This window comes from Bos indicus, chromosome 3 (assembly GCF_029378745.1).
Source record: "Bos indicus isolate NIAB-ARS_2022 breed Sahiwal x Tharparkar chromosome 3, NIAB-ARS_B.indTharparkar_mat_pri_1.0, whole genome shotgun sequence".
Taxonomy (NCBI): domain Eukaryota; kingdom Metazoa; phylum Chordata; class Mammalia; order Artiodactyla; family Bovidae; genus Bos; species Bos indicus.
The window spans coordinates 69390746-69411340 of NC_091762.1; the positions used below are offsets into that span (position 1 = coordinate 69390746).

Consider the following 20595-nt stretch of genomic DNA (forward strand, 5'->3'; position numbering starts at 1 on the left):
AAAGTATAAAGGTAGTTACAGCCAGGGAACAATATCCACAAACTTGTTTATTAACTTCTTTCCAAACCTGGAAAATGAGGTTAACCTTATTGGGTAACTGTCGAGATGATCAAAGTACGTTAATGTCTTGGAAGCAAAACCGTTTATAAATGCTATTAACTCTGGATTCTCTGCTATAAACACGGAATTCAAAACCTCCAAGGGCAGCAACTTTAATCAAGCATTAACTTTGCAATAACAGCACAGTTATAATTGAAAACCTTTGCATATTTCTTAGGAATTAAGAGTCTGAGTTTTATGGGAGTGTCAAAGTGGCGTAAATTTTCTGGATCAGGTTTTTCTGTATCTATTTCGTCCCCGCAACAACCCTCCCCGAGATTGAGAAATCCAGGTCTTTTTTCCTGGTATCAGCATGTAAAATCATTTTTTAAATCCCTCAATTTCTGCCTTCAGCACCCATTAACTTGTATAGCAATGACAAATACTGGGCAATAACCCATCAGAATTACTCTGAACCCGACACTATTTTGGTAAAAAGACATAACTTTCTCAATTATAAATAACATGTAAATGGCAATAATATTTAAAATAGCGAACTGTATCTAGTAGCTGAGACAACTTAAAATCTGTGAGACACTAGAAGAAACAGACAAGCTTCACAGAAAAGCTCTGGGATTTTCTTTTCTCCTTTATTTACATGTACACAACCTGGAAGCGCCTCCCTCCATACTGTAAAACCAAATGGATATTAATAAGTACCCTAAGGGGCACCTGCTCCATTTTCCTTTTCCTCCTTACTTGGCAGGCACCCAAGGTAAAGATTATCTGAATTCTGCACTTTGCAGCAAAAACATCACAAAAGACTTCCTTATTAGTGCAGGGACTGAGAGCCAAGAGAGAGTGTCCTCCAAGAGATAAAAACTAGTTCAGCAAAAATACGGTTGTAATTTTTAGGCCCTGACCAATTAAAAGACGGGTTTACTTCGGGATATGACAGGATTCCTCCGGGAAATCTTTGGAAGGTTCTCGGGCCAGAGAAAGAAAAGAGATATTCTGAAAAGGGGACGCCATCTATATATGGGCCAATTGCCAAGGAAATACAGGAACCTGAAAACCCAGAAAGCGTTCTGTCCAACAGTGCGAGGAATGGGTGGGCGCGAAAGCCAGCGAGGGTCCAGAATCCTGGTTGCTACTACCAGGAGCGGCGGAGAAGGCAATGGCACCCACTCCAGTACTCTTGCCTGGAGAATCCCAGGGACAGAGGAGCCTAGTGGGTTGCTGTCTATAGGGTGGCACGGAGTCGGACACGACTGAAGCGACTTAGCAGCAGCAGCAACCAGGAGCGGGGTAAGAGGGGCCAAGGCGCCTGATGATTGGGCTTCTTCCTTATTACAACCTCCCACCCCGCCCGGCCCCCTCCCGAACACCACAACCTCCACTTCCCACCCGCGCCGACCCCTGCTCTTCCTCTCACCCCGCAGCTTCGCCTAAACAGCGCGATCATGGTGACTGCCGGTCCGGTTATGCAGTCTCTAACCAGTTTGTGCCTACTCCGCGGACGCGCCTGGCTAGTGACGCCCCTGCCCTTGCCTACATTATGTCCCCGCCCATCCGCAAAAGTTGTGGGCGGGGCCTCAGTTGGAAGGGACTAGAAGGAAAACGAAAGACGGCGGAGGGGGCAGCCTGCGCGGCTTAGTTGAACGCATGCTCAATCGGCAATGGCCCCCTCTGCGGCCCCCGCCATCTTGGAGGGAGATCTAATGTGCTCTAGGTGCCTGACGGGACCCAATGAGTTTCCCTGAAAAACCCTATCTTCCCGCCGGTCCTTTGAATTAAGTCGACGAGCCCTGTTGGGGGAAGACTGAGTCTGACAGCCGTGCGGAGACAGAACCCGGAGGGGGGGGTGGGGGGGGGTGGGGGGGGTGGCGGGGGGTTGGGGGGGGTGGCGGGGGGTTGGGGGGGGGCGGGGGGCGGGTCTGGGCAGACTGCAGGCGCCCAGCCTGAAGATTAAAGGGTCACGTACCAGGCCGAGAATCTGGGTGAGAGGGCTTGGCGAGGAGTTTGGCAGAAAGGTGTCTGCTGTTTTCGATCTTGACTTTTATCGGGAGACACCTATCAGACTCAAAGCGTTTCTGCTTCAAGGGGTCAAAGGGTACTTTTCTCTGAAACACTGCACCCAAATCAGAAGGATGTTCTGTGGATTACATCAAAGAGGAATGTAATCACTTGAGAGATCACATTTCTGAATATTCCCAAGGCTATTTATTACTATGCATGAGTGTGGAAGTAAGGGTACAAGACGAACCTATCTTAAATATTCTGGCTCAGCCAGTGAACTTGAATGCCTGCCTGATTAGTTCTATTTAGACGTGATCTATGAGATAACTAGGACTTCCCTGGTTGTTCAGACGGTAAAGGCGTCTGTCTACAATGTGGGAGACCCGGGTTCGAGCCCTGGGTTGGGAAGATCCCCCTGGAGAAGGAAATGGCAATCCACTCCAGTACTATTGCCTGGAAAATCCCATGGACACAGGAGCCTGGTAGGCTACAGTCTGGGGTCGCAAAGAGTCGGATACGACTGAGCGACTTCACTGTCACTGAGATAACCGTGGTGTTACAATGCCCAGTAATTTGTAAAGCTGTGTATTTGTGAAAGCTAGTAAAAGCCCAGTGCAAGTTGAACGTATGAATGTTTCCCAGGGTTCCTAGTACTTTTCATTTTTGTTGGCACCATCGTAATTTAGGGGGCTTCTCTGATGGCTTAGATGGTAAAGAGTCTGCCTGCAGTGGAAGAGCCCTAGGGTTGGATCCCTGGATTGGAAAAATCCCGTGGAGAAGGGAATAGCTACCCCCTCTGGTATTCTTGCCTGGAGAATGCTGTGGACAGAGGAGCCTGACAGGGCTACAGTCAATGGGTTCTCAAGAAGTAGGACATGGCTGAAGACTAACATTTTCAACACTTTAAACTTTCATCCTAATTTAGGTCCTCATCGCTCACCCCTAGATTTTGAAGACCCAATACAGCCTGAATAAATAAATACGTTTTTTAAAATAAAATAACAAACTCGGTACAAAGAGAATCATCTCAGCATCATAAAGTCTTTGTTTATCTTTCTAAAATAAAAATCTGAAGGTTGCTAATTTTATCATCTTCCCTGTCTTGTTATTTGTAGGATAGAGTGAAAACCTAATTGTCTAACAGGAAAGAACTCTTAATTCCTAGCCCATCTGATTGCTCTACCTCCTATCTCTCGTAGTTCTCTAGTATGCTTTTTGCATGAACTAATCCCTCTGTGCATAATACCCTGCCTCTTGGATCTCCATCTGATTTTTATTTGTCCTAAGGAAAGGCAGCTCAAATGTCACCTTTGGTGAAATTCCCAGAGCTATCTGTCAAATAAAATAATTTCTCCTGTGTGCTCTCTGTACAAACTTTTTTTTTTTTTAAACTTTTTGTTTTGTATTGGGGTATAACTGATTAACAATGTTGTGATAGTTTCACATAAATAGCAAAGGGATTCAGCCATACATATACATGTATCCATTCTACCCCAAACCCCACTCCCATCCAGGCTGCCATATAACATTGAGCAAAGGTCTATGTGCTGTATAATAGATCCGTGTTTGTTATCCATTTTAAATATACCAGCGTTGTACAAACCTCTTTTATAATGTTAATAAAGGGTTAGGCCCCCACATGGCCCGGTCTCTACAGAGTTATGTACACATAGTATAAACATGAAAGTATTAAATACGAGGAATTGTAATCTTTACTTACATTTCTCCAAGAAAATTGTAGACATTCAATTTATAATCCGTGGTTCAGTTCAGTTCCGTTTAGTCGCTCAATCATGTCCGACTCTTTGCGACCCCATGAATCGCAGCACGCCAGGCCTCCCTGTCGATCACCAACTCCCGGAGTTCACTCAGACTTACGTCCATCGAGTCCGTGATGCCATCCAGCCATCTCATCCTCTGTCGTCCCCTTCTCCTCCTGCCCCCAATCCCTCCCAGCATCACAGTCTTTTCCAATGAGTCAACTCTTCGCATGAGGTGGCCAAAGTATTGGAGTTTCAGCTTTACCATCATTGCTTCCAAAGAAATCCGTGGTTTGCTGCTGCTAAGTCACCTCAGACGTGTCCGACTCTGTGTGACCCCAGAGACAGCAGCCCACCAGGCTCCCCTGTCCCTGGGATTCTCCAGGCAAGAACACTGGAGTGGGTTGCCATTTCCCTCTCCAATGCATGACCGTGAAAAGTCAAAGTGAAGTCACTCAGTTGTGTCTGACTCTTAGCGACCCCATGGACTGCAGCCTACCAGGCTCCTCCATCCATGGGATCCTCCAGGCAAGAGTACTGGAGTGGAGTGTATGATCTGTTAAATCCCTTTCTCTTCTATTGATTTATTATCTTCCATTCTGAAACCACATCTAAATGTCTCTCTATCCCTTCCTTTATACTTTATTCCTTATTGTGGAGAAAACTCCCAATAGCAGCTCTTGCCTTTCTCAATTTTTTCATTTTCTTTCCTCTCCTCTTACCTACAGTACCGTCCTCTCTTCCATCCCGTCTCTCTTGTTTTTCTTTATAACTTCACTGAGATATAATTCACATGCTCTAAAATTCACACTTTAAAAAATGCACTAAAAACCATATAATGTAATGGTATTTAGTCTACTCACAGGGTTATATGATCATCACAGCCATCTAATGTTAGAGCATTTCATCATCCCTAAAAGAAACTCCATACCTTTTAGCAGTCATTCCACATTCCCACCTTCTCCCTCCCTTCTCCCTACTTTCTGTTTCCCTAGATTTTCCTAATCTGTACATTTCATATAAATGGAATCATAAAATATGTGGTCTTTTGTGACTGGTTTCTTTTCACTTAACATCATGTTTTCAAGGTTATCTGCCAGGAGCCGGCGTGAGGAGATCCACCCCTGGCAAATGTCATGAGGAAGGAGGCTCGGCATACACAAAGGCAGGATCGAGCTTCAGGAGTCCCCATGGATACTCTCCAGCATCTACCCCCAAAAACCAGAGTCTGCCTACTTTACTGCTTTGTGCTCTCACCTCTGACTTTACTGGGGGCTGTCCCCCACCACCATCTCGCTCTCTCTGATAAAGAGTTAACTTACAGCTCCAGTTAATAAGTTCCTGGGCATTGCTGCTGCTGCCGTTGCTAAGTCGCTTCAGTCGTGTCCGACTCTTAGCGACCCCATAGACTGCAGCCTACCAGGCTCCTCCCTCCGTGGGATTTTCCAGGCAAGAGTACTGGAGTGGGGTGCCATTGCCTTTTCCGAATGTTAGTTAAGGCCTTCTCTAAAGAAATAAGTGTAAGATGACTCATATCCTTGAGGAACTTAAGGTTTCCCTGAAGAATTAAGATAAATAAAAATTTGGAGGATGATACAAAACATCATATTAACAGTTTTACAGGAGTTCAGAGACAAGGAGGAACTAATGGGGTTGAAATGGAGCTGAAACACTTCATGGAAAAGCTAGTCTTATTCCAGTATTGAAAGGTGGGTAGTAAGTTCACAGGTAAAGGGAGAAAGGGGGAAAAATTGGTCCTTTCTTAAATTCAGTTTCTCAAGCATTTATAAACTGTTTTCAGTAAGCAAGGTGCCATCCTAGGCATTGTGGAGAAAATAAGAATTGGTGATACGGTCTCTGTCTGACAGAAATCACAAATACCCTATCAGTAATAATGCAAGTCAGGATAATGTTGACAAATAACACAGTATGGTAGAAAAACAATAAGATGCTCTATTGGAGGCCCCTAAAGCTGACAACAAAATGATATATGCTTCTAATTTTAAAGACAGGTACCACACCATTCATGTAGAACTTTCTAAGTATATGGTCCTAAACTAGTTCTGTCAGCTTTTTAAAAGACAAATATTTATATTGCAATCAGCTCAGACTACTGTCCATTACTTTTTTTTTTTTAAGTAGCTCAGTTGGTAGGGAAGCGCCAATAAAGCCCAGGCAGCAATAAAGACCACCAGTGCAGCTAATAAAAAAATAAATACAATTTTAAAAAAGAAAGAAAGTGATGGACAGTAGTCTTAACTGATTGCAATATAAATATTTGTCTTTAAACTTTGCTTTTTGCTTTGTTTTATTGCTTTTTTACTACTTTGTGACAAGCCAGGGCTTCTTTCTCTTGCTGTGCACGGAATTCTCATTGCGGTGGCTTCTCTTAAACTGTCGGGTGTGTGTGCCTCATAGTTGAGGCACGAGGGCTCAGTAGTTGTGGTTCCTAATCTCTAGAACACAGGCTCAATAGTTGTGGCCCATGGCTTATTTGCTCTGAGGCATGTGGGATCCTCCCTGACCAGGGATTGAACCTGTGTCTCTCCTGCATCTTCACCACTGAGCCACCAGGGAGGCCCTAGATCTGCCAATTTTAGCTGTTCACTCAGTTTCAGTCTATACACAAAGCTGAGGTTGAAGACAAAGAGGTTTCTTTGGAGAAGTGATGACAGAGTACTTTGCATTTCACTCACCTTCTACTCTGTCTGGAAGGGGAAGGAGAAGAATGTATTCCTCTATGGTAGAAATCCCCTCAGCTCAGCTCAGCTCAGTCACTCAGTCGTGTCCGACTCTTTTCGACCCCATGAATTGCAGCACGCCAGGCCTCCCTGTCCATCACCAACTTCCGGAGTTCACTCAGACTCACGTCCATCGAGTTGGTGATGCCATCCAGCCATCTCATCCTCTGTCGTCACCTTCTCCCCCTGCCCCCAATCCCTCCCAGCATCAGAGTCTTTTCCAATGAGTCAACTCTTCGCATGAGGTGGCCAAAGTACTGGAGTTTCAGCTTTAGCATCATTCCTTCCAAAGAAATCCCAGGGCTGATCTCCTTCTCCAACACCACAGTTCAAAAGCATCAATTCTTTGGCGCTCAGCTTTCTTCACAGTCCAACTCTCACATCCATACATGACTACTGGAAAAACCATAGCCTTCACTAGATGGACCTTTGTTGGCAAAGTAATGTCTCTGCTTTTTCGTATGCTATAAACAGACACAAATAGAAACTTCTAGGCACTCAACTTGCTCAGAGAAGAGGCATTTGCTAGGTGCCAGTAGGGCAAGAATTTCAGAGCCTTGGAGAATGTGGCTTTCTGCATAACAGAATTATTGCCTTTTGTTGGGCTTCTGAGGTAGCACTAGTGGTAAAGAACCCACCTGCCAAAACAGGAGACATAAGAGATGCTGCTTCGTTCCCTGGGTCAGGACGATCCCCTGGAGGAGGGCGTGGCAACCCACTCCAGTATTCTTGCCTGGAGAACCCATGGACAGAGGAGCCTGGCAAGCTAGTCCGTGGGGTCAGACAGAGTCAGACATGACTGAAGCAACTTAATACCCTTGCACATTGGTGTTCTAAGCTGTTTCTGGGTGTTGATATGGCTGGTATGAGGTCCACATTCTTTTCCAACCTGGAATGCTGGCAGGCTGCCAGTTCCAATTAACTTTGAATGAATTTCTGTGAAATGCATTTAAAGCATGGGGAGCTGCATTCTCTGACCTCTTTTTAATTTTATTTTTATCAACAGCAACATATTTACTGCTTTGGGAGTAAACAGAAGTAAAAGAAATCTTGAATAACAAAAAAGAAAGAAAACTTGAATGGAGGCCAAGCTGTCTTTTTTCCTATTCTCAAACTTGGACCTGACAAACTGCCCTGTGTGATTGCTACTGCTAATACCGCAACTAAAAAGTACAGAGTATGATAGATGCCTCCTTTTTTTCAAGTCAAGGAGAATTTTTTTTTTAGGGGTCTACTTGTTGAGTTTTATGCACATCTCTAGGAATGTGAGGGCCTTATCAATGATTATTCTAAAGGTGAGACGCTGTGCCTGGAATGGCTCTACCTGGTAGCTGAACACACAGTTGGCTACGTTGAGACTGGACTGTCCTTCCTCCCATAGCGGGATAAAGGTGTATGTTTTTGAGGTTTGGTAAGGACTCTGTGGAAATGATACTAACCATGTGTGCTACCTGAGGAGCAGGAACAGAGAATAGGTTCCAGAAATCCAGGAGCCAGGCAGAAAGAAGGGCAGACCAGGCAACCATGGAATTTATGAAGAAAAGTACCCCATAGTAAGCAGTTGACTACTGCCACCTAGAGGGTCCTGTCGGTAGATTACAACTGTACCTCCACAAAAACTGTGCCCATGACCCCAGTGGGGCTTCCCTAGTAATTCAGACAGTAAAGAATCTGTTTGCAATGAAGGAGATCCTGGTTTGATCTCTGGGTTGGGAAGATCCCCTGGAGAAGGAAATGGCTACCGACTCCAGTATTCTTGCCTGGAGAACCCCACGGACAGAGGAGCCTGGCAGGCTATAGTCCATGGGGTCCCGGTGTTGGACACCACTGAGCAACTAACATTCACACACACCATACACACACCCATTACTTACCCTCCAACCCTCAAGATATTAGAAACAGCGACTAGAAAATTGATGAGATGGAGCCAGGAAAGAAGACAAGCTAATTTTGACCTGCTATCCCACATGGGTTAGAGGATGTTGTTTAGTCGCTAAGTGTCTGACTCTTGCAACTCCATAGACTGTAGCCTGCCAGGCTCCTCTGTCCATGGGATTTCCCAGGGAAGAATACTGGAGTGGGTTGCCATTTCTTTCTTCAGGGAATCTTCCTGACCCAGGGATTGAACCTGCATCTCCTGCTTGGTGGGTGGATTCTTCACTGTGGCTTAGTGGCTGGAAGAAATTTAAATTAGAATGGGTTTGGAGTTTGAAATTATCTCTGTGCTTTCTAGCTTTTTTAGTGCTAATACTATCTCTGTGCTTTCTAGCTTTTTTAGTGCTAATACAGTGTTACATGGTTCTTAGTTTTTCTGAGATTTGCATTCTCCCTTTTAATCTTTAATATTGCTTTACACCTTACTTTTAAAAATTAATTTTATGTTCTCATTAATGTCTGTATGAGGAAGAATATTTTCTTTTTGGGGCTCTGCTAACTTCCAGGATGCTTTATTCATCTGTGTTCTCCTTTCTCATATTTATTTATTTTTGCCAATATGTGTTTGCAAAGTTATTGTGCCCTTTCTTTTCATCTTTTTTATATGGCATATGAGCAGCTTCTATTTGCTTTGCTACAGTGCGTATGAATTCCACTTGTTTAGCTAGCTATTACCTTCGGGGAAGGCAATGGCAACCCACTCCAGTACTCTTGCCTGGAAAATCCCATGGACGGAGGAGCCTGGAAGGCTGTGGTCCATGGGGTCGCTGAGGGTCGGATACGACTGAGCGACTTCACTTTCACTTTCATGCTTTGGAGAAGGAAATGACAACCCACTCCAGTGTTCTTGCCTGGACAATCCCAGGGATGGGGGAGCCTGATGGGCTGCCATCTATGGGGTTGCACAGAGTTGGACACGACTGAAGAGACTTAGCAGCAGCAGCAGCAGCAGCTATTACTTTAGGTTCAGAGAGGAGGGAAGAGCTCAGCTGTGGCTGTGTACAGCCTTTGTTGGGATACCTACACTCTGGCCTCCTGGGATTTCATTAAATGTTTCCTATGCTAAACTCTGTCCAGCCTCTGGGGTTTATTTCTATCACACTAAGAATATCAATGGGCTTTGGAGTATGCCTTCTGGTCACCTTGGAGCCCTGACTTCTTTGTTTCCTTTAGTGAAGGTAATCTAAAATTTTGTTTTGTTTAGTTTAGTTTTTTTTTTTTTTTACTGGAGTCTCTACTTCAGTGCTATCAATTTTTCCTTCCCACAAACACCCATTTCTTCCAATCAGCAATTTATCTTCCTCCCAACCCCCACTCTGTCTTCCTCCGAGGAAAACATGAGTCAAAAAGAAGAGTTTTGCCCTGTATCGATAAGGAAGGAAGGAAGTAACATGTGCAGGTTACTTCCCTTCAGGCATTAAGAATGCCCCTTCTCTACTTTACCTCCCTCAGAGACTCTTGTCCTAATTATTCCCTTTTTTTTCTTCCTTTCTGCTAAATCCCCATTTATTGTTGGAAATAATTAACTCTTCTGTTTATGATTGTTCTGCTATCCTCTCCATTTTCCCCCAGCTGAAAGAGAGTTGAAAGGTTCCCTTTTTTGGCAGGACAAAAAGGTAGTTAGGGTAAAACTTTGGCCGCCTTGCAAAGTTCTTTGTCTTCATATCTCATCTGAATGAGATAAATTCAGATAAATTTATAAATGAGATAAATGAGAATGAGATAAATTCTCAGGTTTCAGGGCAGGTTGGGAGGGTGGTTTAAAGTTTTCAGGATCTTGTTCATTTATCTTCCCTACATAGTTTGGAGGATGATGTTAAAAGGCTCTGAGCTTTTGTTCTGTACATTTTTGGAAACTTGTGTATTTTTCTTTGATAGTCTCTAATTTTTGAAGGTTATGACATGACCTTTCCCCTTGTTTGACGGCTGTTGATATGTTTTTGCTGCTTTAAAAAGTTGCTCTTTTGCATTAACTATTCAAGTAATTAAGCTATGTGGAAGGGAGATTTTTAGATTTGACTGAACTCTAGTATCTAAATCTTAAACTCTCATCTCCATTCATCAGTCGTATAAATCAAAGATCATAGTGCTTAAGTGACTTACTTGAAACACAGCTTGCAATATCAAAGAAAGTGACAGGGAAGAGCCATGATTTGAATCTAGATCTGTCTCTTATCATTTAATCACTATTCTATTCTGGAAGCCAATGAAGGGTAGTCAGGAGTTTTAAATTAAGTGACTGATGAAATGAGACATTCATTTTAGATTAGGGAGGTGGCACGTGATCTTAGAGATCTATGAGATGAATTTATAGAGAGGAAACTATGAAAGCAAAGAAACAAGCTAGGAAGGAAGGTTTTTATAAAATAAGATATAAAGCAATGAGGGCCTGAATTGAAGGAGAACCTCTTTTTTTTTTATCTCACAGCCTGTTGGACCTCAGATCCCCAACCAGGGATTGAATCCACACCATTGGCAGTGAAAGCTCAGAGTCCCAGTCACTGGACTGCCAAGGAATTCCTTCATATTTTAGAGTTTTGACTTTGGTCATCAGGGTATTGCTCCTCATAGGTTCCAGAATGCCATCAATTTTGTCTCACACACTCAAATGTGTAAAAATTTTGTGTTAAACTTGGGAAACTTTGGATTAGGTAGCAATGGAAGGAATCTCTTGTAGGCTATTTTTTAAAAAAAACTGCTTAGTTGGGATTCCCTGGTGACTCAGACAGTAAAGAATTTGCCTGCAATGGGGGAGACCTGAGTTTGATCCCTGGGTCAGGAAGATCCCCTGGAGAAGGAAATGGCAACCCACTCCAGTGTTCTTGCTGGGAGAATCCCATGGACAGAGGAGCCTAATGGGTTACAGTCCACTGGGTGGAAAAGAGCTGGACACAGCTGAGTTTTCATTCCAATCCCAAGGAAAGGCAGGGCCAAAGAATGCTCAAACTACCACACAATTGCGCTCATCTCACACGCTAGTAAAGTAATGCTCAAAATTCTGCAAGCCAGGCTTCAGCAGTATGTGAACTATGTATGAACTTCCAGATGTTCAAGCTGGTTTTAGAAAAGGCAGAGGAACCAGAGATCAAATTGCCAACATTTGCTGAATCATTGAAAAAGCAAGACAGTTCCGGAAAAACATCTATTTCTGCTTTATTGACTATACCAAAGCCTTTGAGTGTGTGGATCACAATAAACTGTGAAAAATTCTGAAAGAGATGGGAATACCAGACCACCAGACCTGTCTCTTGAGAAACCTATATGCAGGTCAGGAAGCAACAGTTAGAAGTGGACATGGAACAACAGACTGGTTCCAAATAGGAAGAGGTGTACGTCAAGGCTGTATATTGTCACCCTTCTTATTTAACTTATATGCAGAGTACATGAGAAACGCTGGGCTGGAAGAAGCACAAGCTGGAATCAAGATTGCTGGGAGAAATATCAATCACCTCAGATATGTAGATGACACCACTCTTATGGCAGAAAGTGAAGAGGAACTAAAAAGACTCTTGATGAAAGTGAAAGTGGAGAGTGAAAAAGTTGGCTTAGCTCAACATTCAGAAAACTAAGATCATGGCATCTGGTCCCATCACTTCATGGCAGATAGATGGGGAACCAGTGGAAACAGTGTCAGACTTTATGTTTTTGCGCTCCCAAATCACTGCAGATGGTGACTTCAGCCATGAAATTAAAAGACGCCTACTCCTTGAAAGGAAAGTTATGGCCAACCTAGATAGCACATTAAAAAGCAGAGACATTACTTTGCCAACAAAGGTCCATCTAGTCAAGGCTATGGTTTTTCCAGTGGTCATGTATGGTTGTGAGGGTTGGACTGTGAAGAAGGCTGAGCACCGAAGAATTGATGCTTTTGAACTGTGGTGTTGGAGAAGACTCTTGAGAGTCCCTTGGACTGCAAGGAGATCCAACCAGTCCATTCTGAAGGAGATCAGCCCTGGGATTTCTTTGGAAGGAATGATGCTAAAGCTGAAACTCCAGTACTTTGGCCACCTTATGCGAAGAGTTGACTCATTGGAAAAGACTCTGATGCTGGGAGGGATTGGGGGCAAGAGGAGAAGGGGACGACAGAGGATGAGATGGCTGGATGGCATCACTGACTCGATGGACGTGAGTTTGAGTGAACTCTGGGAATTGGTGATGGACAGGGAGGCCTGGTGTGCTGCGATTCATGGGGTCACAAAGAGTCGGACATGACTGAGCAACTGAACTGAACTGAGCAACTTCACTTTCACTTGCATGTACACCAAACTGTTTCAAGTTACTATGTTTCAATTTCCTTATGTTTAAACTGGAGAAGTTTAATTAGATGGACTATAAGTTCCCTTCCAATTCATAGTAGACACTCAGAAGCAAGAGAATGATGTCAGCATCGTAAGACAACTCTCTTTTTGTCCCCTTCATTTTAAACAACTTAATTAGGCATCTATCTATGAAAAAAAGTACCTCTGTGGGATTCAACAGAATACTTCAAGGGGCCCAGGAGGAGTCTTGCCCACCTGTGCATTGGGTAATAGGCAGACATACCTTGGTGCCAGCAGTGGAACTAACAGGAGCTTATGAAGTAGCCATAGTCCCTCATGATCCTGGTGGAGGAACACCAGGACAGACTTAATAAAAGTCCAGCCTTCCCAAAGAGAGATTACAGCTCTTAATTTGAACAAAAAAGAATATAGATTTTGATGTATCTCAGAGAAGAAGAGCTTTGCTTGGCTTCCAAAGCAGCACAGCTGTGAAGCTGAATTAGCCAGTGGTGACCTATCCCATGGGAGAATGGTGGGTGAGTGCCTGGCCACCTCAGCTATGTGGAACACTGCTGGAGAAGCCAGTTACTGTCCTGTGGCACCCAGAGCATTGAGGTTGGACCCCCATGACTTGGGGGAGGAGAAGATCAAGAAGGAGGCAGAAGGAAATATCAAAGGGCTAATTAAGGGAGTGAGATTCCTGCTGACTATTATCAGGACTCCAGCAGGAAGCTCATTGTGAGCCGCTAGAAAAACCTCATCCAAGGATAACCCAACCTGGCCCATGGACACCCTCAAGGCCCTGAGAGCTAAATCAGCACTTCCCCACACTCTGCAGCTGACTCCTGGTGCCTGCTCCTCAGTGCAGTAGATAAAGCAAGCTCACCTGAACAGGGAGTCCCTTCAGAAAACTGGCCAGGGTCTGTGGGCAAGAGAGAACCCACAAACTTGAGTTTTAGCGCCACCTTCTGGAAAACAAAAGGAAGGTTGCCAACAACCAGCTGCTGCTGCTGCTGCTGCTGCTGCTGCTGCTGCTGCTGCTAAGACACTTTAGTCGTGTCCGACTCTGTGCGACCCCATAGACGGCAGCCCACCAGGCTCCTCCGTCCCTGGGATTCTCCAGGAAAGAACATGGAGTGGGTTGCCATTTCCTTCTTCAATGCAGAAAAGTGAAAAGTGAAAGTGAAGTCGCTCAGTCGTGTCTGACTCTTAGCGACCCCATGGACTGCAGCCCACCAGGCTCCTCTGTCCATGGGATTTTCCAGGCAAGAGTACTGGAGTAGGGTGCCATTGCCTTCTCCGAACAACCAGCTAGTGAGTTGTAAGAACCAGAAAGGACATAAAATTTAAGAATTCTGCCACAAGAGGGAGCAAGAAGAGTGAAGCAGGTATGTTCATACACGGCTGGAAAAAGCAGCTCACATAAGCTGGACCAACCAAAAAAACTGCCACCAGAAGTCAGTAAGTAAAGTTTTGAGGAGGTATATGCCACCTCAAAGGCAAGAACAGAAATGCAACCCCCCCAGGAACATCAACAATCAAGGAAACTCGTTATTATCAAAAGATCACAATAATCCTCCAGCATGCAAATTCAAAGAAATGGAATTTTGCAGGTTATCTGATAAAGAATTCAAGGTAGCTGTTTGAGGAAACTCAGTGAGTGACCAAAAAGTATGATTCAATGAAATCTGAAAAACAATACCTGAACAAAATAAGACTTTTAGTGAAAATAGAAATAATTGAAAAGAACCAAACAGAAAGTCCAGAGCTGAAGAAGCCAATGAAGGTAATGAAAAATGCAATAGAGGGTGTCTACAGAAGAACAGACTAAAGATAGAATGAATCAAGGATCTTAAAGGATGGGAACTTTGAAATAATCCAGTCAAAGGAGAACAAAGTAAAACGAATGAAAAAGAGAGAAGAAAGCCTGCATAATCTATGGGACATCATGTACAAATATTAGAATAATTGAAGTTCCAGAGGGGAGAAAGGGGCAGAAAGGCTATTTAAAGAAAAAAAAATGTTGAGAATTTCCCAAGCCTGGGGAGAGACTTAGACATACAAGTTCACAAAGCGAATAGATTACTCCATTATCTCAGTGCAAAAAGGCCTTCTCCAAGGTACATTATAATGAAACTGTCAAAAATCAAAGACAAGTATAATCTTAAAACCAGCAAAGGAAAAAAGTTGTAAACTCCAAAAGAACCTCCATTAGGCTATCAGTAAATTTCTCAGCAGAAACCCTATAGGCGAGGAGAAAGTGGAGTGATATAGTCAAAGTTTTAAAAGAAAAAAATGCCAGTCAGGAATACTTTATCCAGCAAAGATATCCTTCAGATATGAACGAGAAAAAGGACTTTTCCAGACAAAAACTTTCTGAGAGAGTTTATCCTACCTTGCAAGAAATGCTGAAAGGAATTCTTCAAGCAGAAATGAAAAGATTCTAATTAGACATGAAAACATATGAAAATGCATAGCATACTGGTAAAGACAAATATATAGTCAGATTTAGAAGGCTAATTCTGGGCTTCTTCGTGGCTTAGTAGTAAAGAATCTGTCTGCCAATGCAGGAGACATGGGTTTGATCCCGCATGCTGCAAAGCAGCTAAGCCACAACTATTGAGCCTGTGCTCCAGAGCCTGGGAACTGCAGCTACTGAGCACAGGCGCTGTAACTACTGGAGCCCGTGTGGCCTGTAGCCCATGCGCCACAACAAGAGAAGCCACTGCAATGAGAAGCTCATGCACTGCAGCTAGAGAGTGGCCCCTGCTCTCCACAACTAGAGAAAAGCCTGCAGAGCAGCGAGGATCTAGCACAGCCAAAAATAAATAAATAAACACTTTTTTAAAACTTAAAAAAAAAACTAATTTTGTAACATGAGGGTATGTTAACCATTTAACTATAGTACAAAGGTTAAACACAAGTTTTAAAAATAACTGTAGCCACTGTAACTTAACAAACGCACAATATAAAAAGAGATAAATTGTGACATCAAAATCATAAAAGGACGGAAGCAAGAAAGTGAAGTTTTTATATGCAATTGAAGTTTCTATCAGGATACAATAGATTATTTTATCTATGTTTTGGGTAAGTCTCATAGTAACCATGGGCTTCCCCAGTGGCTCAGTGGTAAAGAATCTGCCTGCATTTCAGGAGACTCATGTTAGATCCCTAGGTGGAGAAAGTTCCCTGGAGGAGGGTATGGCAGTCCAGTATTCTTGCCTGGAGAATCCCATGTACAGAAGAGCCTGGCAGACTACAGTCCATAGGGTTTCAAAGAGTGGGAAATGACTGAAGAGACAAGCATGCATGTGTAATCACATGGCAACCATAACACAAAAACCTATAATAGATGTATACAACATAAAGAGAGAAGAATTAGACGTATCACCATGCAAAATCACCAATTCACAAAGGTTAGAAGGAGAAAAAAAAATAGTGGAAATACCAAATAGTCAGAAATCAATTAGTAAGACATCATTAGAGAGTCCTTAAACATCAGTTTACTTCAGTTCAGTCTCTTAGTCGTGTCTGACTCTTTGCAACCCCACGGACTGCACCATGCCAGGCTTCCCTGTCCATCACCAATTCCCAGAGTTCACTCAAACTCATGTCCATCAAGTAGGTGATGCTGTCCAACCATCTCATCCTCTGTTGTCTCCTTCTCCTCCCACCTTCAATCTTTACCAGCATCAGGGTCTTTTCCAATGAGTCAGTTCTTTGCATCAGGTGGCCAAAGTATTATAGCTTCAGCTTCAGCATCAATCCTTCCAGTGAATATTCAGCTTTGATTTCCTTTAGGATTGACTGATTTGATCTCCTTGCTGTCCAAAGGACTCTCAAGAGTCTTCTCCAACACCACAGTTCAAAAACATCAATTCTCTGGTGTTCAGGTTTTTTTATGGTCCAATTCTCACATCCATACATGACTACTGGAAAAACCACAGCTTTGACTATATGGACCTTTGTCAGTAAAGTCATGTCTCTGCTTTTTAATATTCTGTCTAGGTTTGTCATAACTTTTCTTCCAAGGAGCAAGCATCTTTTAATTTCTGCAGTGATTTTTTCTTTACCTCTGCAGTGACTTTTGAGCCCCCCCAAAATAAAGTCTGCCACCGTTTCCATTGTTTCCCCATCTATTTGCCATGAAGTAATGGCAACCCACTCCAGTACTCTTGCCTGGAAAATCCCATGGATGGAGGATCCTGGTAGGCTGCAGTCCATGGGGTCGCTGAGAGTTGGACACGACTCAGTGACTTCACTTTCACTTTTTACTTTCATGCATTGGAGAAGGAAATGGCAACCCACTCCAGTATTCTTGCCTGGAGAATCCCAGGGATGGCGGAGCCTGGTGGGCTGCCGTCTATGGGATCGCACAGAGTCGGACATGACTGAAGCGACTTAGCGGCAGCAGCAGCAGATGGGACCAGAAGCCATGATCTTAGTTTTCTGAATGTTGAGTTTTCAGCCAGCTTTTCCACTCTCCTCTTTCAGTTTCATCAAGAGGATCTTTAGTTTCTCTTCGCCTTCTGCCATAAGGGTGGTGTCATCTGCATATCTGAGGTTATTGATATTTCTTCCTGCAATTTTGATTCTAGCTGTGCTTCATCCAGCTTGGCATTTCACATAAAGTACTCTGCATGTAAGTTAAACAAGCAAGGTGACACTATACAGCCCTGATGTACTCCTTTTCCAGTTTGGAACCAGTCCATTTTTCCATGTCTAGTTCTAACTGTTGTTTCTTGACGTGCTTACGGATTTCTCAGGAGGCAGGTAAATATCAATAATTACCCTAAAAGTAAACGGATTGAACTCAATAATCAAAAAGCACAGAGCGGCTGGATGCCAAAAAAACTCGAGACCCAAGTATATGCTGCCTACAAGAGACTTCAGGGACTCCCTAACCTAATCCCAAAGTGCCCTATCTTTCAGTCCTATCTTTTACTGCTCTGCAGAAGGGAATAGCTACCCACTCCAGTACTTTTGCCTGGAGAATTCCATGGACAGAGGAGCCTGGTGGGCTATAGTCCCTAGGGTCACAAAGAGTTGGACACAACTGAGTGACTAACACTTTCACTTTTCACTTTACCACTCTAGCCAAGGAGTTGTTCATCAAGAAACAATGAGCTAAACTCTCATTACAGTGGTTAAGACCAAAGTCTCCATCCTAATGGACCATCTAGTTTAGTAGGGAGATAGACATCCATATAGATTATCAAGATATGAGGTTAAAAAAATAACTATTAATGATAAGACACAAAAGTAATGCTATGTAATGCATAAAAAGGAGCAATTACTTGTCAGCAGAAGATTGGAGTGAATACCATATAGGCTAGCCCTTAAGGGATAAATAAGACTCTATCCCTTAAGGTGAAGATGGAAAGTAGAGTATTCAATATAGAAGAAACAATGTGAACAACAAATATGAACATACACGACATATTTAAGGAATTGTGAAAAGTGCAATTTGATTAGAACATTAAGTGCTGAGGGCAGAGTAGAGAGAGAGGGAGCTGGAAAGGCAAGCTGAGGCCAGACCATAGACAACTTTATGTGACATGGAGAGCTTGTACTTTGTTAAATAAGCTTTCAGAATAGAAGAATATGCTTTGCTTTGTGTAACAGCAACATAACCAAGGCATTTGTGAATGTGAAGATGAATTAAGGAGATAAGAGAATGGAGGCAGAGAGACCGATTAAGCTTCAAGGAGAAGAAAAGATGAAAAAATTAACACTGGATGTTGCTAGTAACAGAGAAAAGGGGCCAGGCTACTGGAAAATGATCTTTCAGAAGCCAAAAAGATTTGACTATACAGCCAGGCTGGGGGGATGTACATGGGAAAGGAATGGAATAAAATTTATCAAAAACTATATACTTAGATTACTTTCTTCTGTCCCACTTTGTACATGGTTTCAGTGCAGAGCGCAAAAGGAAGAATGACACCAGAGGAGGCTAGAAACAGTCATGGGTCAGATTATTCCCATGTTGGCATGTTGAGGATTTGGATGTTCTTCTACAAGAAGTGGAAGCCCGTCGCAAGGATTTTTAGTAGTAGAGTGAGATGATCGGTTTCCTCCCTTCATCCTATCCATCCTTATTCTGGCTAGAATCCATAATACATTATTTTCTCTTCAACTTCTTATCCTTGCAAATCTTTCCTACAAAGCATACACTAAAGATCAATTTAATTGCCTGCCTTCTCTGGTCTTATGCATTGACTGAGTAAAATAAAGTATTTCCCAGCTTGATTCTCCTATACATACATTGTCTTCAACACTGTCGTGCCATAACAGTGCTCAGAATTCTTTCAGCATCTCTTGTTATCTCTTTCTCTTAGTCCCCACAATAGGTATGCCAAATTGTTCTATTTTTCTCAGATGTTCTTCCCCACAATTTACTCCCTCAAACTAAGCTTTATCTCATCTCCTGCAGAAGCTGTTAGAAAGTTTCTCAACATCCTGCCACCAATATCTGCAAACTTACCTGCACTTACATCCTTACATTGTAACAGTTAAAAAAGTGACTGCACCTGGAGAAGGAAATGGCGATTCATTCCAGTATTCTTGCCTGGAAAAGTCCATGGACAGATCAGCCTGGTGAGCTGCAGTCCATGGGGTTACATGACTGAGCATGCACATGCATGAAGGTGGATAGAGATGGGTTGATAGCAATAAACTTGTAGAACTAAAAAAAATAAGAAAAAAGAAAAAAAAAAACTGCAAATATCAAAAAGCACAATAGCAGTTTAAATTATAAGAGATTATGTTTTCTTTCTTTTTAAATTTCTTTTTTTAAAGAAAAGTTTCTTGCATGAGACAGGGTGCTCAGGGCTGGTGTACTGGGATGACCCAGAGGGATGGGATGGGGAGGGAGGTGGGTGGGGGCTTCAGGATGGGGAACATATGTACACCCATGGCTGATTCATGTCAGTGTATGGCAAAACCACTATAATATTGTAAAGTTTTAAATTTTTTTATATTTTAAAAGTTTAAAAAAAAAATTTTATATTTTAAAAGTTTTTTTAAAAAAACATTTTAAAAGTTTTTTAAAGAAAAATTTTAAAGTTGGTTTAAAATGCTGTGTTAGTTTCCACTGTACAGCAAAGTGAATCAGTTATACATATACATATATCTACTCTTTTAAAAATTCTTTTCCTATTTAGGTTATTATAGAGTACTGGAAAGAGTTCCCTGTGCTATACAGTAGGTCCTTATTAGTTATCTACTCAATACTAAGCTTCTAATTTATCCCTCCTCCCCAATCCCACCAGTAATCATAAGTTGTTTTCTACATATGTGACTATTTCTATTTTGTAAATAAATACAATTTATTCCATTTTTAAAGATTCCACATGTAAGCAACATCATATGATATTTGTTTTTCTCTTTCTGATTACTTTACTCAATCTCTAGCTCCATCCATGTTGCTGCAAATGACTTTATTCTGTTCTTTTTAATGGCTGAGTATTATTCCATTGTATACTTATACCACATCTTCTTTATCCATTTCTCGATGGACATTTAGGTTGTTTCCGTATCTTGGTTGTTGTAAACAGTGCTGCAGTGAACATTGGGATGCATGTATCTTTTTGAATTATGGTTTTCTCTAGGTGTATGCCCAGGAGTGGTATTGCAGGATCATATGATAACTCTATTTTTAGTTTTTTAGGAACCTCCACACTTTTCTCCATAATGGTTGTACCAATTTATGTTCCCACCGACAGTGTAGGAAGCTTCCATTTCTCTACACCCTCCCCAGCATTTGTTATTTGTAGATTTTTGGATGATGGCCATTCTGACTGGTGTTAGGTGATATCTCATTGTGGTTTTGATTTGCATTGC

The 20595-nt window shown here is 42.6% G+C and overlaps 1 protein-coding gene across 2 annotated transcripts in view; it reads right to left on the minus strand.

Moving 5' to 3' along the window:
• ACADM (acyl-CoA dehydrogenase medium chain) overlaps positions 1–1624 on the minus strand; it is a 38437-nt gene extending 36813 nt beyond the window's left edge. For both annotated transcript variants that reach the window (XM_019957251.2, XM_019957253.2), the window contains exon 1: positions 1475–1624. In XM_019957251.2, the coding sequence (XP_019812810.1) occupies positions 1475–1504 (30 nt within the window). In that variant the 5' untranslated portion in view covers positions 1505–1624. The remainder of the gene's footprint in view (positions 1–1474) is intronic.
• Positions 1625–20595: the final 18971 nt, after the last annotated feature.